The sequence below is a fragment of the Cricetulus griseus genome, chromosome 2, assembly GCF_003668045.3.
Source record: "Cricetulus griseus strain 17A/GY chromosome 2, alternate assembly CriGri-PICRH-1.0, whole genome shotgun sequence".
Lineage (NCBI taxonomy): Eukaryota > Metazoa > Chordata > Mammalia > Rodentia > Cricetidae > Cricetulus > Cricetulus griseus.
In genome coordinates, this window is record NC_048595.1 from 375355313 (window position 1) to 375382261 (window position 26949).

At 50.8% G+C, this 26949-nt stretch overlaps 1 protein-coding gene across 1 annotated transcript; it reads left to right on the forward strand.

Moving 5' to 3' along the window:
- Positions 1 to 3713: 3713 nt before the first annotated feature.
- On the forward strand, positions 3714 to 22021 carry Ncf4 (neutrophil cytosolic factor 4). Its single transcript, XM_027403924.2, has 10 exons — positions 3714 to 4408; positions 9527 to 9611; positions 10192 to 10345; positions 12803 to 12873; positions 14549 to 14676; positions 15286 to 15343; positions 16010 to 16108; positions 20134 to 20264; positions 20439 to 20504; positions 21664 to 22021. The coding sequence occupies exons 1-10, from the start codon at positions 4377 to 4379 to the stop codon at positions 21857 to 21859; spliced, it is 1020 nt and encodes a 339-aa protein (XP_027259725.1). The 5' UTR covers positions 3714 to 4376; the 3' UTR covers positions 21860 to 22021.
- Positions 22022 to 26949: the final 4928 nt, after the last annotated feature.

Sequence of the window (26949 nt, forward strand, 5' to 3'; positions counted from 1 at the left end):
GAAAACTGGATATCAAACTCATGGCCAAGGAGGTGGCACCTGCTTTTGAGTTTGTGGTGTGTTTTTTAACACTTCAGCTTCTTGGTCATTGCTAGTCTTCCATTTAAGTCCTCTACACCCCAAGAAGGTGGCAGTGCAAGGCCATGAGATGCTTATGAGCTCACACTGGCTCTGCTTCCGGAGGGGGCGGAGCCCTCCTTCAGGGCATTTGCTTTCTTGGTGGCCACCCCTAAGCCTCGGGGTGCTCAGCTCTGCCTGGGATCTGCCCAGAATGGCTATTTATGGCTCGGGGAGACGTCCAGTGAAGCTCTCCTCATAAATTATGGAGATAGACACATGTGGGTCAGGATGGGGGAACTCAGTGCATGAGGGAACCCCTGGAATCTTGCTCTCTCTAATCACGGAGTTTCCTTCTGTTCCCAAGAGAGCAGCTGATGCAGACACCAGAACTGCCAGCCTTGCAAGGGCTTCCAGGGTCCTCTCAGGTCCTGCTGTTGGGGCTCCTAGCCCTTACTGCTGGCAGCTGTCTGCCTCATCTCCCTAAATGGGGCTGTCTGCTGTTTCATGTGCCCTGTGCTCACATGAGCAGGGCTTGAACAGTGCTGGGCATTTTGTGACCTGTACATTCTCTCTCTATTCAGACTCTGGGGACCCCCAGCTATTTTTCTAAGCATGCTTGGCCTCCTGGGGGGTGTCAGAAAGTGTGGGTCTTATGGAGATGCTCCTTTCTGAATGGCCCTTGACACCTGCTTTTGAGTTTGTGGTGTGTTTTTTAATACTTCAGCTTCTTGGTCATTGCTAGTCTTCCATTTAAATCCTCTGCACCCCTGACTTCCTCTGGCATTTCTCTCCTCCTCCTGACTTGCTCATCTCAAGTCTCTAATCTGGTCACTAAATTATTAGTTTGGGAATGTCTGGAAGGAAACTGGCAGGAAGTAAGGGGTTGGGAACTTTCTTCCATGAATGAAACATGCCAGTCTTCATGTGGCCTTTGGGCTCCAGATAAGATGGATTTTTGTTTGTTTGGGACAAAGGTTTGCTATGTAGCCTAGGCTGGCCTCCACTCCAAGATTCCTGTCGCTTTTGCGTGTTTGTTTACTGTCAGGCAATTGAGGGTAGAGGCCTTCAGCCCTCAGGCTGGAGTTGGATTGCCCCAGGGGTTTCTTTGTAAGTGTGCAGAGCAGTGGAGGCTTAGTTCTTAAGGGACTTACAAGGAACCTGGATGAATCTTCTCTCCCTGGGACAGGTGGCAGCATGGAAGGAGGAGCAGGGACAGGGAGGAGTGCAGGAAGCACAGCAGCTCAGGACAGGAGCCCACTGCTGACAGGGTGTCTAGCTTCCAATTACACTGCCTCAGAGCTGCGCATAAAATTAGCAGCAGCATTCTCCCCTAAAAGGAGCCAGAGAAATAGCTGCATTCAGCAGAACCCCAGGCAGGGGCAGAAGACAGAGGGAGAAAGGACAGGGCTGTCCCATCATGGCACGGGTTCCAGGCCACTCCTATAACACCCCTGGCCTCTGCTGCCCAGGTGGCTCCCAGGCTGAGTCAGGAACACAGGAGGATCCCTTGTGGGGAGGGAGGACTGAGAGTGGGAAGGCGAGAACTCAGGAAACCCGAACAGGTGGCCTAGAGTGCTCACCCGAACAGGTGGCCTAGAGTGCTCCCCCCCACTCCCCCACACAGTGCCCCCCCCACTCCCCCACACACACAGTCAAAAAGAAAATAAATGAGAAATGGTTTAGAGAGTGTGTGTTGGATTGTGGGAGGATGCACTGCCAATGTTGTGTGTGTGTGTGTGTGTGTGTGTGTGTGTGTGTGTGTGTGTGTGTGTCTGTCTGTCTGTCTGTCTGTCTGTCTGTCTGTCTGAGTGTCTGTCTGTCTGTCTATATGGGCCACAACCAGGACTCTATTAGAGAAGAGTACTCTCTCCTGCTTGTGATGTCACCACTCTTCGAGTTAGAAGGTCTTTTAGAGACCCTGAAGAAACTCTCATACTTGCCCACACACAGTTGCACACAAGTCTGCCCAAAATGGCCTTGGACTTGGTATGTAGACAAGGAGGTCATGAACTTCTGACCATCCTGCCTCCACCTCTGGGTAGTGGGATTGAACCCAGGGCTTCACTCATGCTGGGCAAGTCTCTATGTCCCAGGCCCAAGCAAACATATTTTAAAGCCAGGACACTTAGGCTATGACATAATCTTTCACTAGTGCTATGTGACATTCTCTTGTGGAAGCGATGTCATCATTTCCTGTTTCCTGACCACCTGTTGACCAACATTCTCCTCCCCCTGGGCCAAGCTTGTACCTCGGTGCTCACAGAAACCCTTCATTACTGCACCCCTCTCAGTTTCCCAGCCTTCCCTAAAACCAGGATGCCTGGGCCCTGAGGCCTGAGCCAGAGTCTCCGTGTCTGTCTAGCTCTTCAGGTGTGAATTCTTCTGAAGCCCAAGGTGCCTGGTTTGCAGTTTTGTGTTGTGCTGACTCCAAACTGCTTCTGCAGCACAATTTGGAGCCAACTGTTCTCTGGATTTCACAGCAATGGGGGCTTCAGGCTTCAGGCTCTGACCCAAGGCTTTCACTCCCTATGTCCAACCATGCCTGGAAGAGTTTCTAGGCTCCCACAAGCACCCAGGCCAACAGCTGAGAAATCCTTTTCATTGTTTGCTGTGATATCCAGCTCCAGAAGTCACTGCTGTTCCCAAGGCCTGGTGATCCAGTCTCTAGCTTAAGTCATAGGTGTAATCCCTACCCATCTTAGAACCTGAAGATCTTGAACAGGGATCTTGTAAATATACTTATAAGACCTAAACACATGAGCAGCAGCATTTTTATGTGCTTGATCTATCTGTGCAGCACAAATGCCTGAACACACAGCCACTGTGTGTTCACTGGTGGAGTGTCACTCTCTCCTTTTGTTTTCTGTCCCCTTCCGTGACTTTCTCCAACTTTGTTTCCATCTCCTCAGGAGCCCATGCCCTGCAGGGCCATATGGAGGATAGTTCTCACTGGGCAGGCTCTATCCTGGGGTGCTGGATCCATCCACTCTGGGCTGAATCAGGACCAGAAGTTCCCTTGTGGTGGCAGGATGGAGGAGGACAATTCAAAATAAGGGTCTTGGCTGCCAGCAATTCTGTATTCTTGGAGCCAGAGCCTGGGGAGTCTGAGACTGGTTTCAACCAAGCCCTATTTAAGGTGAGAAATGTGGGTAGCTCCAGACTCCCCAGTGGGGAGATACAATACTGGTTCTTCCAGAAGGCTACAGGATTCAGGCTCACTTATTTAGTGATGGTCAGGGACACCATGGCAGGCTGCTGTCTCCCTCTGCATACACCAGTGAGGGAAGCTGTCAGGAGATGTGAGCAAGGAGGGATGGACATTGTCTGGGCTTCTGGGTCCAAACTCATTGTAGACTTCTTTCTGCTGAGCTCCCTGCAGAATTGAAGGTCCCTGTGCACTAGAAAGAACTGACAAAGAGCTTCCTTTTTCTGCTCACATAGTCTGGGTGTCTTCAGGATGGTGCTGGCCTGGAAGAAGCAGCCTGGCACACAAACACAAGTGGAACACACAGGAATAGGGACTCCAGCTGGGAGGGACTGTCTGCAGGAAAAACCCTGAGAGTGAAAGGAAGGCGTGGTCAGGACTGGCCTGTCACTCAAAGGCTAACTTCCTAGATGAGACTTACCAGAGGCAGGAGGTGAGGGAAGGGAGAACTGGGGAGAGGAGGCAGCCTTGGGGATTCTAAGGCCAGCAGGAGAGGTGGAGGCAGTTTGTAAGGAGAGCTTCAGTGTACTTGGCAGGTCCAGGAGAGCTGAACATGGACTCTCAAAGTCCAGAGCACCAGGGTGAGGACAAGATGGGGCATAAGTCAACCTTCACACCCTAGTATAATAGAGGAAGAAGAAGCAGGAGAGCTTCCTGGCAGTAGTGTCTCCAGCAGACCTTAGGGGTGGCAGGCCTTGGAAGCTTGGGCAAGGGGCTCAGGAAATGATAGTGACAATGAGTTCCTAGGGCCATGGGGTTTCCTAATGGACTAGACGGAGCTGAAAGTGCTTCTTTTGTGGGTGGGGCTTAGCACCAGAGATAGGCCCTGGGGAAGTCCCCAAAGCCAGTGGCCTCATGCAAGCCCAGAACCCCAGGGTAGCACTTCCTCAACTGCTATGCAGTCAGGAAGTGGGTGAGGAGAAGTGTGGGATGAAGCAGCTCAGAGCCTGAAGGAGGTACTTCAAGGAGGGTCCAGAGACGCTGGGGAGGGAAAGGCGTCCTCAAAGGTTGCTCCTCGAGACCTCCAAGCCTCGGGTGGCTCCCAGATACAGACAAGAGGAAGTGAGAGGGCAAGGCCCTCATCCACCTGCTCTCCTGCCCACCCACAGCCATGGCCTTGGCCCAGCAGCTGCGTTCAGAGAGGTGAGAGTGTGCCCACGTTCCTCCCAGGCTTTCTCACTGATCCCAGCAGGCCTGTGAGGAGGCTGGGGGTGTTAAGAGGTCATCCCTTCTGTTGCCTGATATCAGTGCATCCATACCAGATGCAGGCTCCCACAACTGTTTCTGGAACCTTGACTTTGTAGGTCAGCAGTGAGAATTCTAAGGCTCAGAGTGGGGAGTGGCTTGGATGTGGCCAATGGTCACAGAATGAGTGGGTGGCAGAGCCTGAGAGCACAGGTGTCCTGGGGGCTAGGCTTGGGTTCCTGGTACTTGGCAGCCAGAGGTTGCTTTCCATCAGCTGTTGGGGCAGAAGTCAGCCTCTGTGTTTCCTGTCTTTGCTCAGGGCTAGGTTCAGAAAGCCCTGGCTGTGCTAACGGACTCAACTTCCTTTTCCTGAATGGCCTTTAGATGTCTAACACAATGTGTGTGTGGGGGTCACGATTACTAATTTTCCTCTGCCCTGCCTGCCTGAGGGTGTTTTGGGTCTTTTGGATCACAGCTGTGTCTTTGGGAGGCAGAGTAGCCCTAGTACACACTAGATGATCAATAAATCTGCTAGAGCTCAACAATGACCTAGATCTATCTCAGACAAAACTGGCATTGTATAGACAGCAACAGCCAGGCCTCGTGGCCCTGGTCCTGGCTGCCTCTTCAGTCAACCCTTGCTCTGTGTCTCTTCTGGAGCCAGGTCTGTGCTGCCATCTGCATTCGAGGACCCAAATGACAGAGTTTGGAGTATGTCCCCTGAATCACACAGAAAGCAACATTAGGGAGCAAGCCTCCCTCTGAATCACCCAGGAGATACCAGAGTTGGGTCTGGCTGTTGAGGCCCAGGTGGGAGCACAGGGCCGTGAAATCTGGCAAAAATGATGGGACTTCTGCAGATCAAAGGTCAGAGGGGGCTTGTCTGTGTGGCAATAGGAGTTAGTGCTGGGGCAGGGGTCAGAATAGCCCCCCATAGTGCAGGGTTCAGATGACACCTGTGATGGCCAGCAGGGCTGAGTGTTTCCTCCACCCACTCTGTCTTTTTCACAGTTGTGCTCTGCCCTCAGAGGGGCAGCTCCCCTCCTCTGCCCCTCATGGGGTCATGAGTCCAGGTCCTAAGGCCATCAGATGCAGACAAGGAGACAGTATATACAGCATCCCTTTCTAGAAACTTGTGGACAGATGTCCAGAGCTAAATAGGGCCACTTCAAGGGCAGCTGGGAATTTAGTTCCTTTAGCCACATGTCCCTCGTACTGTGGTTGAGGTACTATGAACCGGCAGTTTTCAAGACTCTCCAGATCAGGTCCCCAAGCTGACTACCACAAGCAGTTCTCCTGTGCATGCAGCCTGGTATCGACCCAGCAGAACCTAAGTGGGTCCTGAGGGGACAACTATCCTGGAGGTTTAGTGGGTTCCCAGGCCTCTGCCCTATCCCCACCCCTCAGCCTCCTTGCCAACCTAGCAAGCCACCAGGCTACTCACACTGCATCTACCTGTGTTCTGGCTAGTCACAGGTAAAGGTCATTTACCTGTGAGCTTCCTAAGGACCTGGTATCATTCTGGACACTTAGGGATGCAGCGTGAGAGCATCCCTGCCCTTCTGATATTGTAGAGATCCTGGTTGTCACGGAGGGGATCTCCTGACCATGTAATACTGTCTCCATGGTTGATTGTCTCCATTGTCAGAGAGGTGGGAGGAACCAGAGGATGGGAAGAGGCCCCCAAGGTCTTTTCTGGTCCAATCTGATATGCCTAGCACACTTCTAGGTTCTTCTACCCCAGAAAAAAGTTGAGGTCATTTCACAAGGCATGAAGATCCCTTGTGTGGGACCTGCCTGTGTCTGGCCTCCTCTGTCCTTGTTCTGTCTCATGTCCTGTGTTCTGCCAACATGCCTCTCCGAGGTTCCTTCAAATTGTCCCTCTTACATGGACCAGGAAGTAGGCCTTTGCACTCTCCACTGCCTTCCCTTCCTGAAAGGCCTTCTCTGCTGCCATTGCCAACTCCTCTGTGCTTCCCTGACTTTGGCTGTAGGGAACTTCATTTCCCTCTGGCAGTTCTAACCTCTGCAGCACTGCTGATGCCTTGAGGGATGTAGTAAGGGTTACCTCTCCCTCGGAGAGGTCTTGGCCGTGGTGAAGCAGGAGGATTACTCATTGAGTATTCAATTTCCCCGCTCCTCAGAGTGGGGTACTAGAGACTGGGTCCTTTCGTGCTAGGTAGTACCTCTTCTATGGTCCAGGTGACAGAATGTAGGAACAGGCAAGGGCTCAGGTTCATCCATCATCTCTCAGCTGCTTTGTCTCAAATCCCAGCTTCCTAACCTGGGCAAGCTCCTTAACCGCTCTGTGACTCAGTTTCCTAGTTCTGTGACTCAGCTACCTAGATGCTGGTGTGCTGTCAGCACTCTCAGGTGTATCATTGTTACCCAACCTTCCAGAATGGCCCATAGCCATTCCTCCCTTTCTCATTCCTTCCTGCTCCACCCCAGCCTTAGTGCCCAGGAAGTTACTACTGAATTTAGTATTGCACTAAGCCTCTGGGGGAAGTAGATGGGGCCACTCTTCCCAGGGGCTCGTGCACCATGTTGAAAAGTGAGTGGAAAGGTCACCAGCGGCCACAGAGGAACCCTAGCCTGGGAGACAACCCCTTCTGACCTGCTGACTCCCTGAGTCACTGCCTGGTGACTCCAGTGTCCTCATGCACCATCCAGGGATGGACCAAGTCCCAGGGGCAAAGTGACTGGGATGGGGGTGTGCAGGCTCCTGGGTCCCACCTGCTGTGAGACATTGTATGAAACAGTCGTCCCATTTGTCTCTCAGGCACTGCCAGGAGAATCCGATTACTCCTCCTCCTCCTCCTTGTCACCCTCCTTCCTTCCCATCCATTTCCCCTCCCCTTCCCATCTCATCCCTCTTGCTCTTCTGCTCCTTCTCCTCCCCCTCCTCCTCATCGCTTCCTCATTCTTCTTGGCCTACCCACCCTCCTCCTCATCCATCTCATCTTTCTTGTCATCGTACTATCTTCCTCCTCCTCCACCTCCGCCTTACCCCTCTTCCTCAAGGGTCGCCCTCTGCAGCCGGGCTGATCCCTTTCCTCCACCTCTGAATTTCTGAGACCACAGATAATGTACCACCAATGCCTGGCTACCCCTGTTTCCTACTTCCCGGTCTGGGTAAAAGTGGCTGGCTGGCTGACCTTGGCTGTGCTTGGTGGCCTATCTCTGATTGCCCTCCTCAGCCCTCTTCCATTCACTGGCAACTCTTCTCCTGAAGGGTCTTAAGTCTTAACCGTGGCCACAAACCATAGGCAGGTGGCTCTCACCCTAGCCATGCCAAGTCAGCCCCACTATGCTAGTCCCCATACCTGCACACCTGCACACCAGCTTCCTGCTGGATGTCTGTCCAGAGACTGCTCACATTAGCCTGACCTGACCTGAGTCCCCAAGCCCCACCTCTCCCTGTGCTGGTTAGAAACGCTTGGCCTGGCTGGCAATTGTGGCATACAAGTTTAATCCCAGCACACAGAAAGCAGAGGCAGGGGGTTCTCTGTGAATTTGAGGACAGACTAGTCTGCAGAGTGAGTTCCAGGACAACAAGGGCTATACAGAGAAACGAGAGAGAGAGAGAGAGAGAGAGAGAGAGAGAGAGAGAGAGAGAGAGAGAGAGAGAGAGAAGCAAGCACCACTCTTGCCGTGCCCTTTTCTTTCACTCAGCTGTGCTGACTTACCTTGGTCATGTGTCCCTTTGGAAATGCATTAGGCTGCAGGGAAAAGAGGGACTGGTCTGGTCTTGGTTCTTTTTCACAGTGAACGTCCAGCGGAAAGCTGCTCTAGCTCAGTAGCTCAGGGGAAGCCACACTGGCATTACAGACTCTCGTGCTGCATTGTGCTTTTGCCTCATGGGTGCCCTGTGGTTGCTACAGATCCAGATGTCACCCCCCCATCCCATCTCATTGACCAGAGCTAGTCACATGGTTGCTTTGGGCCTCAAGGGCATGTGGGAGAAAGAATGGGACTGCTGTTTTGTATGCCAATTATGGCACACTGCCTCTCCAAGCTAGGCACGTCCCACACTGAGCGCCGCTGGCAAGCAACGGTCCAGGAAAAACCAGGGACACACAGAATGCTAATAGCATCATCTGAGGTCCTATCTTTTGTTTTCCTGTCCCATATGACCTCTCACTCTTAGGGCCTCCTATGGATCTGTTTCATTCAGTCTCTGCCCTTTATTTTCTATCCACATTGCTGGCTGCCCATGATGAACCCCCTCATCATAGGGGTTCCTGAAGCCCACCCAGCTCCTAAGACCCTCAGACTAACTTATCCACCTCAGGGCCCATCAGGTTCTTCCTTGGGGCTCAGAATCTTAGCATAAGCTGTCCCCACTGCCTGGAGGGACCTCCTTAGTTTCCAGTGATTTCTGGTTGACCTACCTACATTGTCAGCAGTTCTCTTCATGGGGATGTGGGGGAGCACTCTGTCAGTCAGCCTCGTGTTACTATAACAATACTGCAGTCAATATATAGAGTAGAAAAGCCTATGTGGGCTCATGGTTCCATAGATCCCAGTCAAAAGTGGGGCACCCCCTTTGCCTTGGGCCTCTGGCAATAGCAGCAAATTGAAGCAGGAGTACAAGGCAAAGTGAACCACTTGCTTTTGGAACCAGATGCAAACAGAGGGACTGGAGACAAACATATTCCTTCAGTCCCCCTCAAGGAAAGCCCTAGAAACCCAAACACCTTCCATGAGACCCATCCTTCCTAGAGATTCGCAGCACTTCCCTGGGGATACCTTGGAGACTAAGACTTTAACTCCTGCAGGCTCCCCCAGCACATTCTTCATGCAGAGCCTAGCACAGGGCTGCCACAGGGGGATGCGGGCTCCTGGGTGGGCAGTGTGGTTGACAAGTGGTTGGTTGGACAAGAAGCCAGCTGGTGATGCCCAACTCCCTCTCGGCGTCTCTCATGCTCAGGGCTTGACCTGACATCTCTGGGTTCCCAGCATCAACAGGGTGCTGGGCATGGACAGGGTGCAGAATGAGGAGTGCAGGGCTCCACCAGCTTTGCCCAGAACAGGCAAAGGCAGTAACTTGTCCCTTCCTCTGGCCTCCTCCAGTGACTTTGAACAGCTTCCTGATGATGTGGCCATCTCAGCCAACATCGCTGACATCGAGGAGAAGAGGGGCTTCACCAGCCACTTTGTAAGTCAGCAGCCCCTTTTCCTTTGCCCTCTAACCTCTGACCCTCCATCTTTCGTCTCTTGTCTCAGTAAGGCAGCTTTTCTCTTTGGAACACCTGGCAATTCTCTGGGACATCTTGACTGTGGTTTCTCTAGACAGGCTGATTGCCAACATGTGCTAGATAGAATGTGGGGTGCTTCTGAACGCATTCAAGCACACAGGACACCCCATTGAAGGCTCACCCCACCCAGTACAGTGCAGGACTTGAAAGCATGTTCCCTCTCTGTGACCTCTGACCCCACCCTGTGCCTGCTAGATTCTGCCCTGACCCCTGGGTTGCTATGCCTGCCTCTGTGTCCTTCCTACTCCAGTGCCCCGTGCCTACCTCTGGGATCCCTTGTCCTCCCTTGTAACCCAGTCCCTCTACCTTTCAGTCCCCTGATCTCCCCAGTCTTTCTCCCTCCAGTCCTTCTCTAGCCCCCCAACCCTCTCTACCTTCTAGACACCTCCATTTCCCAGCTTTCATCTCATAACCACCTCAGACTCCCAGACTCCCCCAAACTTCCCAACCCTCCTCACCCCTGGCTTCTCTCCTCCTCAGGTTTTTGTCATTGAGGTGAAGACGAAAGGAGGATCCAAGTACCTCATCTACCGCCGCTATCGTCAGTTCTATGCCCTGCAGAGCAAACTGGAGGAGCGGTTCGGGCCAGAGAGCAAGAGCAGCCCATTTACCTGCAGCCTGCCCACGCTGCCAGGTAGGCTGTAATCTGCCCTGAAGTCCAGAGCTGGCCTTGGTCCCTGCCTCACCTTCCAGCTCTGCAGAAGGTTATTTCAACTCCTTTTACAAACTATTTACTTGGCCAGTGATCCTGTACTTGGCAGTGTCCCCCAACAGTCCCCTCCCTGCCATCTCTGTATGTGTGTCCGTCCCCTGCCCCACCCCTCCCGCACTGCCAGCCCTCTGTTTTCTGGGTACCTTCACCACTAGAGTTTTTGCCTCCTAATATGGCCGCCCACCCCCTGGGAGTCCAGATTGGGATCATACAGCACCTGAATTCTAGTTAGTCTTTCCTGTCTCCCTCATCCACTATGAGGCTCCTTCTAAGTCCCTTGAAGAAGCAGGGTACTACATAGTTCTGAGTACAAATAGCCTCCAACCCCATCCCCATCGTCCTGGGCCTCCTCCTCACATGCCCCCACCCTGTTCCACATCTCCAGTGCCACCCGCTCCTGAGCTAGCCCAAGTGACTCCTTGGAGACGCAGCTGTCTCTGTCATATCGCTTACATCTTCCCCAAGCCTCAGAGGCCTGTCTTTCTTCCCTTCTCCCAACCCACCTCCCATGTGTGCACTGTCCCCTACTCTAGAAAGAGCACATTCCTTTCATCCATTCCCAACAAGGACACTGGGCTGAGTGGCAAGGGCCCTCCCTGCCTTGTCCCTCCCTTCCCCACTTGGGAGTGGTGAGGAGGGGGCTCTGCCATTCCGAGCTAACACCTCTCTCCTCGGATTCCATCCCCACCCTCCCATTCCCCCCATAGCTCTGGCCTGTCTCCTCCACACACTGCCCCTCCACAGGGCATCTGCTGCCCCTCCACAGGGCATCTGCGTAGGCTCCTCCCTGCCCCACCAGCTGATGAGCTATCATGAAGTGTTCCTGCTGCTCGGGGTCTCACCCTTGCATCTCCCTCTGCTCTGGTTTCAGCTCCTCCTACCCCACCAACACTGACCTCAGGACAGAGTCCTGCAGTTCTGGTCTGCTCTCTGGAGCTGAGGGTCCTGTTTATGTTTCCTCCACTAGGCCTCCTCTATCTCTAGTTCCCTCCTGCCATCCTGATTCCTGTTCACCCTTGCGCACACCCTGCTCTCCCGACTACCCTAGAAACAGGACAATCTCCCCTCCATCCTTGTCCTTTCTTGTCTTCTCATGCCAGACATCCACTCTGGCAAGCCAACTGGTGCCTGTGCCTGTCATGTTTCTGTTCATGGCTTCTACCTAGTTCCAACCTTTATAAACTGCCCTTCTGGCATCACAGGCACCGCCCTTCTGGCATCACAGGCACCTAGCCTGCCTGTCCTGTGGCACAAGGCTGCACAGAATTGCCTTCTGGTACAGCTCTCTGGGGGCAGCTCCCCCAAGTGCTTGCCTCCTGCCTCCTGGTGCTCCTAGAGGACATTTGTCACTTGGTTGGACATCACCTGCTGCGTCTTTCCTAGAACACTCTTCCGTGTATTCGGGCCTTGGCTCTTTCATCCACCCACCAGATACTTATCCATCTGCAACTGTCAATATGTGTGAGTGGGGCTTGGGGCCCATGATTTCTAACTATGGCAGCCTACTGAAAGGGACCTTGGGAAGCCCCCACCTCCAACATGCAATGTAGTTGTTCTGTGGATCCCTACCTAGTGAGATGTTGACCAGACTGTTATCCAAACGCGAGGATGGGAAACCACTGTGATCAGGGCAAGCAGAGATCCCATGCTCAGAGCTAAGGCTTGTGAGTGTGTGTATGCATGAATACATGTGCATCTGCTAAAAACATGTTGTGTGTGTACATACATTTGTGTGTAAAAGCATGTTGCATCTGTGTGCATATGTGTAGTGTACCTTGGATGAGTTTATACACATAGACCTTATGTGTGTATTTGCATATATATATGTGTGTCTGTACACACGTGCATGTGGGTACACTGTATGTGTTATTCGCATGCACACATGTATGTACATGTTCCTGAATGCAGTATTTCTATGTATATGTGTGTGCACATATGTGAGTGTATATGTCAGTTCATATGTGTACATTTGAGTGCATGTATGCGCTTGCATGCATATGTGTGTATGCATGTATGTGAGTGTGAATGCATGTGTCTGTGTGAGTGAGAGTATGCATGCATGGGCTTGCTCTGTTTGAGCTTTGCGTGGGTGTATAGAGTATATGCAATGTGCTGAGTGTGTGTGTGTGTGTATGCATGAGGGTATATGTGCATACACACTTTTGTCTAGGCATGACATAGAGAATTCCCTCTATCTTCTAGTGATGGTGTGATTAGAAGATGCAGTTGGAAAATGTCTTGGTCACACCCTGGTTCCATGACTGAAGGCAGAAAGATCTTTGAGCTGGGCAGAGGGGCGCTGGACAGTTTTCTGCCTATGGGGCAGTTGAAGGGCAGGCACCACGTGGTCCAGGCTCTGAGCAGCATTTCTCTCCACAGCCAAAGTCTACATGGGTGTGAAACAGGAGATTGCTGAAACCCGGATCCCTGCTCTCAATGCCTACATGAAGGTATCTGCTGCCATCTCCCCTTGGTGCTTGAGCGATCAGGGAAGGTAGTTCCTTGGGGCATGAATTTGAGAACTGGGCTTTCTTTGAAGCCCCCATGGCCCCGTCTTCAATCCTAAGAAGCCTGGCTGGAAAGAGAAGCAGAGTATGTTCTCAGGGATCCAGGATCTGGGTCATGAGGAGTCATGCTTGACAAATCCTTGAGTGTGCCAAGCTCTAAGACTCAGTGCCTGCTCCCCTAGGACACCTGCTGCCCAATGGGAACAGTGGCAGGTAAACCACAAAACCACACAATGGGGACATAACAGTAGATCCCCTCCCCTCCCTCAGGTCAGAGAAGGCCCCCTTTGAGCTCATACCTCTTTTCACCAAGGCACAGCTGGACATGGGCTACACTCAATGGCCTCGGCTGGGTGTTCTATGTGTTCCCACTATGCACGCTCTCGGCTTGCTATGGTATGGGAACACAGAAGAAACGGTGTTAGAGACAGAGGCCAGGGTAGCCAGGAAAAGACACCCCCACCATTGCAACCATGCAGGGAAGGGCTAGTGTGCCTTGCAAGGTAGTGAGCACCCAGTCAGTAGAAGCATCCAAGCCATGGCTTGATGGAAAGCCTTTCTCTGTATCCAGAGGTGCCTTTCATAGCTGGAGAGCTCTGGGTTTGGAGACTTGTTGAGATGGGTGCCTTGGAATAAGCAAGACATCTTCCCTCAAGAAGCTGTGACTTTCTCCTCTGTGAAATGGGTGGTCTCTCCAGCTCTCTACGTTCCTTGAGTAAAGCTGGAGTCTGTTGAGGAAATGAGGTGAAGATGTTTTTGGAGCTGTGAACCTGCTTCTAATTGTGATCCTGAGATTTTCCACAGGACTCTGGGTACCTCTGGAACAGTAGCTCCCCAAAACTGGCCTCTGCTCTGCAGGTTACCTGAACGCTCTGGGACTAGATAGGTAGCCATGTCAGGCTCCCCTGCCCCATGTCTCATAGCTTAGTTATAGTGTGTGTACACAGGGTAGAGAGAGGAGTGTGCACGGGGTAGAAGACATCAACCTGCAAGTCCCCCCATCCCAGTCACTTTCAAGATCTGATCCCCGGACCCTGGGCCAGGCACTGTCCTTTATGACTCAGTAACTAGAGTGCTTGTTTAGCATTCGAGAAGTCCTGGGTTTGAGTCCCTGTACCAAATAAAGTGGACGTGGTGGCTCACATCTGTGATCCCAGCACTTAGGAGGGATGATCAGAAGTTCCAGGTCATTCTTGGTTACACAGCAAGTTTGAGGCCCGCCTCAGCTACAATGAGACTCTATGCAAGCCTCTCCAGTGACTCAGGCTCTGTTACTTACTAAGCTGTGTGGCATTGGGCAGATCACTTCCCTCTCTGATCCTAGCTTCCAGGTTATTATAGGGTAAGTTCCTGGCATAACCAGGACCCTTAATTGCTGTCTCTGGGGACCATTAGATGATTCCAAATGAACTATCAAGCCAGCACCGCTCCCCTGCTTATCCTGGGCCAGAAGCCAATTGGAAATTGTCTCCTTCGGCTTCTGAGGGCTAGTATCCCATGTTTATTGCCCTCCGAGAATGCTTTAGGGTAGATGATGGGTAGAGGGGGCTGGTGTGGCGACAGGACTGTCTAGATCTTTGTGCCGACTGCTCACCCTGTCCTGCCCCTCTCCACGCAGAGCCTCCTGAGCCTGCCCGTCTTTGTGCTGATGGACCCCGATGTCAGGATCTTCTTTTATCAGTCTGCATACGATGCAGAGCAGGTGCCCCAGGCACTCCGCCGGCTCCGACCGCGCACGCGCAAAATGTAAGTGTCCATCAAGGCACTCCCTCGGAGCCAGCAATTGAGTCCCGTCTCTAGCCCCCAGGGGTCGCTGCTGCTCCTCATTCCAGAGGGTCCTGTGCTCTCTTCCAACCCTGACCCTCACAGAAAAATTAACCAGGCTAGCCTAGAGGCACCACAATGCCTCTAGAGGCGCAGGTTTCTGAGCAGTCACTTCTTCAAAAAGCTGAGGAAAAATAGGCAGGGCTCCTGAGCTCAAACCTCCCCCAAATTCCCTCTTCCCCCAGCCACTTCCCTGTGCACCTAGGAAGGCAGGCACCTCTCATAGCCTCAGTTTCCTGGGCTGAAATGGAATAAGTAACACAGTGAGAGAGTTTGGCTCTGAGAGCCAAGCTGAGGACAGGTGGAGAGTTAAGGATTCCGAGCTGCCACCTCCTCTCCAAGCCTTCTCCAAGCTCTAGCCCCCGGGTCTTCTGTGGAAGAACAACCGCCGCCGGGGCAGCCGTGGGAATACAGTATGAGGGCTGGCTGCAGAAGCGGCTGGGCTTATCATCTTTCTTTCCTGGCCTCTCCAACCCAGAAAGTGATCCCTGGGGGGATCCACAAGGCTGACAACCCTTTTTCTTTCCATAGCAAGGGTGTGTCTCCACAAGGCGCCAGCATGGACCGCATGGAAGCTCCAAGAGCAGAGGTATCCACAAGCTAGACCTCACCCATGGCAGCTATGGAGCCCGCCTGCTGTGCACCACTGTGTATTTGCATGGTGCTGGGTACCGGACAGGAAGAGGGTCCAAAGCGTCAGCCTTGGATTCTGAGCACCCCTGCCTAGCTGAGGGCAGGGAAGTGCCCAGCACACAGAAGCAGGGGAGTAGCTGGCCATTCATCAGCTCATCCGGAGAGTTTGCTGGGATTCTTGGGCCAGATTTGCCTTGTGGACCAAAGCCTCAGACACAGCCTTGTCCTCTAGACACACACTGTACCTCTGGAACAGTAGCTCCTCAGAAACACACAAATGTCATTTCAAAACCAGTGTGGGTAGTGCCCTGGTAGAGAGCTGCAGGGTACAGGAGAACTTTAGCCTACAGCGAGGCCAGGGAGGTGGGGGAGCAGGGCAGGCCCAGCTCAGGTTTGGGCCCTCCCCTGGATGTGCACCCTACCAGCTCTGAAAGGACCACCTGCCCTGCAGCTGGGGAGACTAGGGCTCCAACCCGAGGTCCCCCACAAACAGAGGGGCTGTATCAGCACCCTTCCAAACCCTCGGTTTCCACACCTGTAAAAAGGGCTGCCAAAGTAGTTATAGGCCTTCAAGGGCTCAACAAGCATTTTCTCCCTCTCAGCATGGTGTCCTTTTCCTCAGGCCCTGTTTGACTTCACCGGGAACAGCAAACTGGAGCTTAGCTTCAAAGCTGGAGATGTGATCTTCCTTCTCAGCAGGATCAACAAAGACTGGCTGGAGGTGAGATGGAGGTGATATTAGAGAGAGTCAACAGAAAAGGCAGTGGACGCGAGGATGAACGTGAAGTTAGAGGTAAGGGTGGAGATTAGATGGAGACGAGATGAGAGGAAGAGTGGAGGTGACAGTAGAGATGAAGGTAGAGAGAGGATGAGTGTAAAGTTATACATTAGGAGGAGGTGAGGATGAGGTGAGGGTGAGGTGAGGGTGAGGTGAGGATGAGGTGAGGATGGGGTGAGGGTGAGGTGAGGATGGGGTGAGGATGGGGTGAGGGTGAGGTGAGGATGAGGTGAGGGTGAGGTGAGGATGGGGTGAGGATGAGGTGATGATGGGGTGAGGATGGGGTGAGGGTGAGGTGAGGATGAGGTGAGGATGAGGTGAGGATGGGGTGAGGATGGGGTGAGGATGGGGTGAGGATGGGGTGAGGGTGAGGTGAGGATGAGGTGAGGATGAGGTGAGGATGAGGTGAGGATGGGGTGAGGATGGGGTGAGGATGGGGTGAGGGTGAGGTGAGGATGAGGTGAGGATGAGGTGAGGATGGGGTGAGGATGAGGTGATGATGAGGTGAGGATGAGGTGAGGATGGGGTGAGGATGGGGTGAGGGTGAGGTGAGGATGAGGTGAGGGTGAGGTGAGGATGAGGTGAGGGTGAGGTGAGGGTGAGGTGAGGATGGGGTGAGGATGGGGTGAGGATGGGGTGAGGGTGAGGTGAGGATGAGGTGAGGATGAGGTGAGGATGGGGTGAGGATGAGGTGATGATGAGGTGAGGATGGGGTGAGGATGAGGTGAGGATGAGGTGAGGATGAGGTGAGGGTGAGGTGAGGATGAGGTGAGGGTGAGGTGAGGATGAGGTGAGGGTGAGGTGAGGGTGAGGTGAGGATGGGGTGAGGATGGGGTGAGGGTGAGGTGAGGATGAGGTGAGGATGAGGTGAGGATGGGGTGAGGATGAGGTGATGATGAGGTGATGATGAGGTGAGGATGGGGTGAGGATGAGGTGAGGATGAGGTGAGGTGAGGTGAAGGTGAGGTGAGGATGGGGTGAGGATGAGGTGAGGGTGAGGTGATGATGGGGTGAGGCAGAGTCGAGTGTGTTGATGAAGCAGAGCATTCACCGGCAGCGCATGTTGAAGTCAGAGAACAGCTTTCAGGAGTTGCCCCCACCCACCCACTCCACCAGGCTGGTCCCAGTGGTGGAATTCAGTTTGTCAGGCTTAGCAGGTAGCCTCTCCACCCCCTGAGCCACTTCACGGCCTCCCTATTTTAGTCCTTTTGATCACTAACAGGGCTTCTAGGAACTGATACTCTTAGCTTTGGGGAGGGTGGGCTATTCTGTACAGTGCAGGGTGTTCGCAGCATCCTGTTCTCCCTGCTAGATGCTGGCAGTGTACCCAGTCACAACAACCACATAGGTCTCCCCATGTTTGCTTTGTGGGTCACACTTTTCCCCAATGAGAGATGTGGGGCTCATATGTGATAATGTGACTGTAATTAAGAGCAGGTGTCCATGCCTGAGGCCACTAAGTGCAGGAGCACTTGCCTAGTGTGCAAGACCCTGGGTCCCACCCACCAAACTGCAAAACAACAACAGGACAGAGTACTTGACCAGCTTGTCTGGACTGTTCGCTCTTTTTAGCTGGCCTCTTGGACCTCAGGAGGTTGCTCAACCCTATGGTTTCCTTTCCTGTAAATGACGAAAACACTGTTTCTTCATCAGTTCCTGGCAGGGATAAGGGAGAGGCGGATACAGTCCAGGCCTTGTCGCCAGAAAGTCTGGGTGCCTTGTTCCTGGTGCATGTGAGGGTACTGCGGATGAGACCCTGAAGCTGGGAGCCCTGGGAGTTACTTTGCTCCACAGTGACAGGGAAGTGGCTGTGTGCCAGGTCCCTGACCTGGGCCTGGCCTTCTCAATCAGATGAGATTGTCACTATTGGACACTCTCTGCACCTCGGTGTCTAAAGGAAGCTCTGGGTCAGGCTGAGGCAGGATCCCTGGTGTCCCGGGGCTGGAGAGGAGTGAGCGTGGCAGGTGTAGAGACTGGGCTGTTTGAACTTCTGCCTCTTTGTGCACTAGGTCTTAGAAGCTGGGTAGCAGCCTTGTTCACCCAAGAGGCTGCTGTGGTGACCCTGTCATAAGACCCAGTCCAGTTTTCTAGAAAGTCTTACAGGCTGGATTGTGGCCACCATCAGATTTTGGGCTGCAGGAATTGGGACATCAGTTTATAGGTCTGTGTGATGGCACAGAAGGATGTGAACTCAGGCAGCAAAATGACCTGTGCTCATCCCTAGGACCCACATCCAAAAATCAGATACAGTGCTATGCTTATCCAGTTCTGGGGAGGCAGAGACAGGTGGATCCCTGGGGCTAGCTGGCCAGTCAGACCAGCCACAAAATGGCCATGTTCTAGTCTGCTTTCTATGCTGTGATAAACACCATGACCAAAGGCAACTTGGGGAGGACATTCCAGGTCACACTCCATCCCTGAGGGAAATAAAGGAACCTGGAGATAGGAGCAGATGTAGAGGCCCTGGAGAGGCACTGCTTACTGGCTTGATCCCTATGGCTTGCTCAGCCTGCTTTCTTATACAACACAGAACCACCAGCCCAGGGATGGCCCCACACACAGTGTGCTGGACCCACCCACATCAACCATTAATGAAGAAAATGCTTCACAAATTTGCCCACAGGCCAATTTGATGGAGGCATTTTCTCAGCTGAGGTTCCCTCTTCCCAGATGACCCTATCTGTGTAAAGTTGGCAAAAACTAACCAGTACAGATGAGTCCTGGGCTTCTAAGAGACCCCGTTGCAAAAAGAAAAAAATATAGAGAGTCTGAGAAATGACATCTGAAGTTGTCTTCTAGCCTGTATATGTACTCATGTACATGTACACACATGAATATGCACACACATAAATACATATGCACATATACACGCATTCATATGCACGTATGCACATATGCACACACATAAATACATGTGCACATATACACACACATAACACACACATGCATACACACACATGCACACACTTATAAATATACATGCACATATACACACACATGCACACATACATGCACACAGAAAAATGCATCTTCTGTCTCATGGTCACAAAGATTAAGTGATCACATGAGCAATACAGAGACAAGGTAGGGGTCCTGGTCCTGCTTCTGGGGGACACCCAGGAGATGAGAAGGAGTGTGAATCACTTTCAGGCTTCTCTGTACCCCCAGGGTCTCCCCTGCCCTGATTTCCACACATGTGGCTATCTGCCACAGAGGGCCTGTGTGTTCACATGTCCCCTACCATTCTGTGCTGCCAAAAGTGTTGCATGAAGGAACAGTATTTATGTAACTCCAGAGCTCAGAGCTATGGCACAACAGTACTCAAAACTCTTGGCTGAAGCAAAGCATGAGGAAGGGGAAGAGGGGAAGGGGAGAGGAGAGAGAGGAGAGGGAGACGCATACAGCCTTCCAGGTGAATTCAGAGTTTTTCTTTAACTGAAGTGCTGGTCTTCTGGGTTGGGCAGCTTGGGGAATCTCCTCACCTTTTCTCTCTGTGTTAGTTGGCTTTGGTCGCTATAACAAAACACTCAAGGCAGCTAGCTTATGAAAAGAAAAGGTTGTCTATGGCTCACTATTCGGGATCTCCAGTTCCTTACCAAGTGACTCCGTGCTGAGGCCACTCATCATGACAGAAGTATGTGAGAGTGCAAAATTCTTGCATTGTGGTCAGGAAGAAAAATAAAAAAGTAAATAAATAAAAAGTTAAATAAAAAAAATCAGAAAGAAGAAAGATCTAGGTCCCCACTGCCCTGTTAAAGAAACCCTCTCCCTCGTGACAGAAAGCACTTCCACTAGGACTTGTTTCTCCAAGCTCCCACAACCCTCCTGCAGAGCTACCCTGGGGTCCATGCCTTTGACACATGGACTTTGGAGGACAATCTAGAGGACCTTGTTATTATAAAGAGTGCAGGGCTCTGAGACATGCCCCAGGCCTCTCTTCCAGTTGAGGAAGTTTCTTTTTCCCTATAGGGCACAGCCCAGGGAGCCACTGGCATCTTCCCAGGCTCCTTCGTGAAGATCCTCAAGGACTTCCCTGAAGAAGATGACACCACCAACTGGTTGCGCTGCTACTACTATGAAGATACAATCAAAACCATCAAGTTGGTGGCCTTCTGGGAGAACAGGGCAACTCACCTTCCTTGCCACCTCTGTCACACTACTCTCTCCCAATCTACACTCTGGGGTTGTGTCCCCATACCCTCCCTGGCCTGATGCTGTGGCCCCCCAGCATGACCCCCACCCTGATGCTTCGTCTTTTTCACTGTCCCCCTTAGGGACATTGCAGTGGAGGAAGACCTCAACAGCACCCCTCTGTTCAAAGACCTGCTAGCGCTCATGAGGTGAGAGGTTAGGTGCCTGGAGAGAAGAATGGGGTGGAGGGGGAAGGCTACCACCTGTGACAGCTCCAGTCCGTCCAGCCCCTGCAGCCCATGCCCACAGCTCCTGCAGTCCACAATGCCTTTAGAGAAGAGCCACGCAGGCTGCAGAAGGCCAGGGCTCAGCTGAGGTCAAAGTGTGACTATGGGTCGGCTGTTAGAACATGTCTCTAGTTGAAAGCCTTGAAGTTAGGCACAACCCCCAGCTGGGGAAATAACCACTTCCCTGTGGTCCAGGCCACTGCTGAACTGTTATTTCATAGAACCATAAAGTGTTGTCCCATCTCTTATGGTAAAAGCAATGCAGCTGGTAAGAAGAAGGCAGTGTCTGTAACCAAGGTTCACCCCTCCTGTCATCTGCTGTGTGCTCAGATCTCTACAGTGCATGCACACACATGTATAAACACACACATACAAACACTCACACAAAAAGCCACACACAGACACACAAAACAATACACACCCGCAACATATAACAAGCACAAACGCAGTATGCTCAGACATACACAATATACACAACACAAAGCAGTCGTTCACAAACACAAGGAAACACAAATATACATAAACACCACAACACAAAGATACACACATACAAACATACAAAACACGCATACACAGAAACATGAACAAATGAACACACACACTCACAATGTCCTCCTGGCCATGCCTAGTTCCCTCTTGGTTGTCACTGTCAACAAAGGACATTGTCCTTTCCTGGGAATAATTTTCAAGAAGTTTAGTCATGGGACAGAAGTTCTGCAAGATGATTAGATTAGTCCTGTTGGGTCAAACATGGGAAACCAACTCAGATCTTGCTCCCACCAGTCATGTTGAAGCATGGGTCATCCCCCACGGCTGTCTGCTGGCTCCCATAGGCCTCCCTGAGCTGCCTTGCCTACTTTTCTTAGGAAACTCAAGCCTTCTACCCACTCAGATGCAGAATGCTTCAGGCTGCACCACTAATGGATTACAAAGCTCCCTCTTCCTTTCACGCCTCAGTTTGCTCATCTGAAGAATAGGAGTACAGTTGTTTGGATGATGAGGGCCAGTACCACACTCTGTGGTCCCAAGACCCTGGCTTCTCCTTGGGAGACTCAGACTAACCCTGATGTGTTTCCCCCAGGCGTGAGTTCCAGAGAGAGGACATTGCTCTCAATTACCAGGATGCTGAGGGGGACCTGGTTCGGCTACTGTCAGATGAGGATGTGGAACTCATGGTGAGGCAGGTGCGAGGCCTCCCCTCCCAGAAGCGCCTCTTCACGTGGAAGCTACATGTCACTCAGAAGGACAACTACAGTGTCTACAACACGGTGCCCTGAGTCATTGGGGTCCCTGTGGCAAGGAGGGGGTGCTCAGCAAAAGGCCTATACTCTCTATGAACATGAGCACCTCAGGGAGGCTGGGATGAGGTGCAAACCTCCTAGGTCAGTGGCTGGTGTGCCCGTTGGACCAGGATTCTACTAAAATTTGGCACCTCTGAGTTAAATAAACCATTTTGTTTAGAAGGACAAGACTTGGGAAATGGAGTGGAGAGAATCAGAGGGCCATTGACTAAGGCCTGTTGCTCTTCCAGGTGATGTTATGGGGAGCATGGCGAACCCTGATCTCCCCCACAGGGAACAGACTGCCTGAATTCCCTGCCCTTCCCAGCCCTGGGCTGGCCTGTGGAGACACAATGGCAGGCAGTTGTGATGAATAATCTGAGCCCTAGAGCTGCTGTGACAAAGTACCACATGAACTCCCTCTTGTATGTCTTCTCTCTGTGTGTACCTGTCCCTGTGTCCAGTTAACCCTTTATACTGGGATACCTATCAGACTGAATTAGGGCCTGTAATCACGGTCCCATTTTAATTTGGTCACCTCTATAAAAACCCCATTTCCCAAAACTGCCATGTTCTGTACTTTAAGTGGGAACTTCTACAATGGCATTTTCAACTTGAACATATCAGTTCAACCTATAACCCTCATGCTGTTCCCACTAAAACAACAGGGGGTCTGCTGCAGAGCAGAAGGGCAAGGAGGTGGTAATAAAGCCTCATTGATGAGCAATAGAGAAAACCTGAGAAGTCAAGAGACAGCAGGCCTCTGGGGCTCACCTGTAGAAGAGACTCGGAAGAGACTCCAGGACAGGCAGACTGACTTCACCCACATCACCCAGCTCTGGCTCATAGGCTCTGGCCATGGAGAAAGACAGGATTTAAGGATGCTGAATCCCATTGACTAATTTTTTCTTGAAAAGAAAGCTGGAGAAGTCACCAAAAATGAGGGACACTGGGATGGAGAGATAGACCAATAGGAAGAGCACTTGTCACATAGTGGTTTCAAATCTCTAGAACCCACGTAAAGCTGGTGGCCTTACGGAACTCCTCTGTTATCTTGGCAAGCCTAAAGCAAGATGTGAGATGGAGACAAGAGATACCCAGAAACTCATGGGCCAGCTAGTCAGGCATGCACTGAGCTGACAATAAAAGGACCTGTCTCAAACAATGTGGAAGGAGAGGACACCCAAGATTGTCCTATGACCTCCATACATAGACCCTGGCATACACACACATAAAGGATTTCAAATAAAGGAAGTTGCAGTGAGTGGCAATGCAGAATAAATTGTCAGCTCCAGGAAATGAAAGGCCAGAAGCATAATGATGAGCCCAGGAATGGACTCCTAACCAAACACAGGCAGTCTCTCACTCACATGCCTGGCCCACACTGAAGGGTGAGGGTCTAACTGGCCCAAGGCCTAAACACAACTGTTTACCAATAAACAGTTCATGCAAACTGAATCCTAGGAGAGAGCCTAAAAAGACCAAGGAGTAAAAATCTTGGCAGGCACGTTAGAAATGCACATAGTAGGTACAATGGACTTGAAAGAATTAGTTCACCCCAAACACTAAATATGAACTCATGACCAAACAAACAATAACAACATTAAGCTTTAAGGGGGGAAATGAGAATGTCAGTATATACAGTTGCTATAATTTATTATTTAAAATATTCAGCTCTTGGCAAAAATAATCATGAGAAATTCGAAGGAAAAAGCATAGTCAGTTCCCAGAGGAGTAAGGGGGTAGGTCACAGAACTGCCTTTGAGTGTGGGCCAGATGTTGAACTTAGCAAGCAAGGACCTCAAAGCTTTGGTGTAAGTAGGCTCAACCCATACTCAACGAATTAGAAGACAGTATAGAAGCTATGAGCACTCCGATAGACTTGCACACCTGAATGAGCTTGAGAACAAGAGCTATATTGTGCTGCTAGAGTTAAAAAAGTAAAATAGCTGAAGTGAGAAATCCATGGTATCAGTGCTAGATTTGAATGGGCTAAGAATAAGCACACTGAGAGATGGAGCCAAAGAGATGGGGCTGTTGGGGTCACACCTTCGCAGCACCTGTGGCAACCTGCACAAGATCAAGCCAGCCAAGATCCCAGCATAGATGAGGATGCCTTGGAGGACCTATCCCTTACAGGGGAGCTGTTAGTAGTGGGTTGTTGCTGTGAGGGGAAAGTCATTCTCTTTTGAGGATGTGGCTACTGGTAGGTTTCCCTTGTTCTAGTGGAAGGCCACCACGCCCATGCACAAATGGGCAACACTAACTGAACTTAGTGAATTACCAAACTTCTTCTAAGAAGCAAATCTTACTTGGTGCAATCCTCATCTCTAAACAAAACAGTTGCATTTAGCGGTCACAGTGGCCTCTGTTATCTCTTGTTTTGATGTCTCCTTTGAGGCTTTATGTCTATCTAGAGAAAAATGTCCAAATTGGAAGTGAGTGTTGGCTGATGGCGAAGATACAGATAAGGGCACCAATAAACTTACTAAGCTATCTGATGACAACTGTGTCAATCATCAGTGGGAGAAAATTGCTCTGCGATAAGCAGTTGAGGACCCCAACTAATCACCCCTTGTTTTTGAAATGACTACACCTGATGTCCAAGTACTACTGTTACAACAACCAGACATTCAGGAGCAACTGAGAAAAGCTACCATCTACCATCTTTGAACAGAGTATCCAATTTATCATCTGTTATTATTCAATTGAAACTGGTGTATGTGTGTGTGTGGGTGGGTGTGTGTGTGTGTGCACGTGTGGAAGTTGGACAACCTTGAGTGTCATTCTTCAGGCACCTTACCCTTTTGTTTTGAGGTAGGGTCTCTCATTGGCTTTGAACTTCATCAAGGCCAGCTGCCAGACAGCTTCCAGGGATCCATCTGTCTCTGCTTCTATCTCACCACGGCTGAGACTGCAAGCATGACCCACCATACTTGGCTTCTGTGGGAGTTTGGGGCATTACACTCAGGTGATTGCACTTCAACAGCAAGTCTTTACTGACTGAGCCATCTCTCCAGCTCTGGAAAAACATGTTCTGACTCAGTAAGGGTCCCTTGTCCCTTCAAACCTGTGGTACATTCCCAGTGGTGGCACTGTGAACTGTGAAGAACCAAGAGTGTTACCATGCCTGGGAACTGCCTGCCTGACAGCCCCTTCCTAGACTTCATGTGAAAAGTATGGTTCGGTTTTTATTTCTCCCTAGAGTGTGCGTGCTGTGTGGCCTCTGTAAAGGGAATTTTGGAGGAGGAGTGAACACTTTTTTTTCAGACTATAAACATGCTACAGTCACAAAGCCTAAGATTCCACAATTCCCTTGGGGTCATTCACACAATGGCAGGGTTTGGGGGGATGGGAGGGGGCATTATGCTGATGAATCAAAATTGACTGCTTGACCCAGATTCCATGAGTAAAGATGTTTGTAGACAAATGTGCCTACTGGGGTATGGAGAATGTCTTGTGACTAATGAGAGGGTGACTTCAAACTTCATCCTCACAGGACACAGTGATAAGCCCAAGAGTGCGTGTGCGAGAGAGCATAGCTGATGTGGACAGCCAGGTTGACTGTGACTCATCTGTTGGTTGCTCTCTTCTTGATGGGGAAATGTCTGGTGGGGACAGATAAAAGTGGAGGGTGAGATGATAGCCACACAGAGGTTATAATGCCATGATATGAGTATTTGTTAGTTACTGGCCTTGAGCCATTTGTAATGAGTGATGACCAGTGAACCATGGCAGATTCTCTCATTGAAAATGGGCCTCTAACAGTTGAGTGGCACACACTGGTAGGATTTTCTGAAGGAGGTGAAGGCAGAAGGATAATGAGTTCGAAGCCAGTCTGGGATACAAGGGTAGTTTCAGGACAGCCAAGGCTACACAAAGAAACCCTGTCTTGAACAACCCCCCGCCAAAAGAAATGGGCCTCTCTTAATTTGTTATCCTGTAGTGTTTAGCAAAGGGCATTGTTGTCCCATTATAAGGTAACACTATTTAAACTCTTTATATATGTATATGCGTACATTTTTGGAAGCTTCTATAGTAGTAGGTTTCCATTTTTTCAAAGTATTTTTTTTAGTATTGTTTATTCCTCTTCACATTCCCTCCTCTATCTTGCCCTCCCATCCTCCTCCCCATTAAACCCTCCCTGTACCATTCTTCACCTTTAACCTTTTATACTATTTCATTCTATCTTCTTCTTGAAATCCCCCATTGTTAATTTCCTGACCTCTATGGGTATTCCAAATGGAACACATATATCTGAAGATTCAAGGCTAGTATCTTCAAATGAGAGGTATTATACATCATTTGTCTTTCTGGGTCCCCTCACTCAGAATGGTTGTTTCCAGCACCATACATTTACCTTGAATTTCATATTTCTTATCATCTGAATAATAGCTCATTGTGTAACCGCACCACATTTTTATTACCTATTCATCAGCTGACAGACATATAGCCAGCAATGAGCTAATTCCTTTGGAGTTGTTGCAGATGAGGTCTTATAGACCACCCCTCAACATTACAGGCTATTTTCAGTGCTTTTAGTGCTCCAGAACTTGAGAGTGAGACCCTATTGGAGAAGACACCACATATTTGAGTTATAGAACATGGAGAAATCAGCTTCTGCTCACCTGGAAGTTTCTGCTTTATTAGCTATCATTCATAGTGCTGGAGAGTAATGTGTACACTACTGATGGAAGAAAGAAATCACCAATCTTATCCATCTATGAACTCTGTGAGCTAAAACAATGGCTGACCTGGAAAGACATACCCACTATTGCAATAGTGGCATGAATGTTATGGGTGTATACAACCATTTTCTGACTGGCTTTAAGGCCACTCCATAAGTTGAAACCCATATCTGGCACCATTATTGGTGCCAAGATCCTGTGGCTAGGCAGGTCATAGGCCCCAGGGGAGAACCTACTACTATTACTCTTCTAAATGGACTCTCATACTCATCCTTATATCCCTAGATTAGTGCATGGTCAACCCTCACCACAACTGATAAAGATGCAAACAATCCGAGGCAACTGAATTCTCAGCCCTAAATTGAATTTATGTACTCAAGGCTCAGCGATTATTGCAGA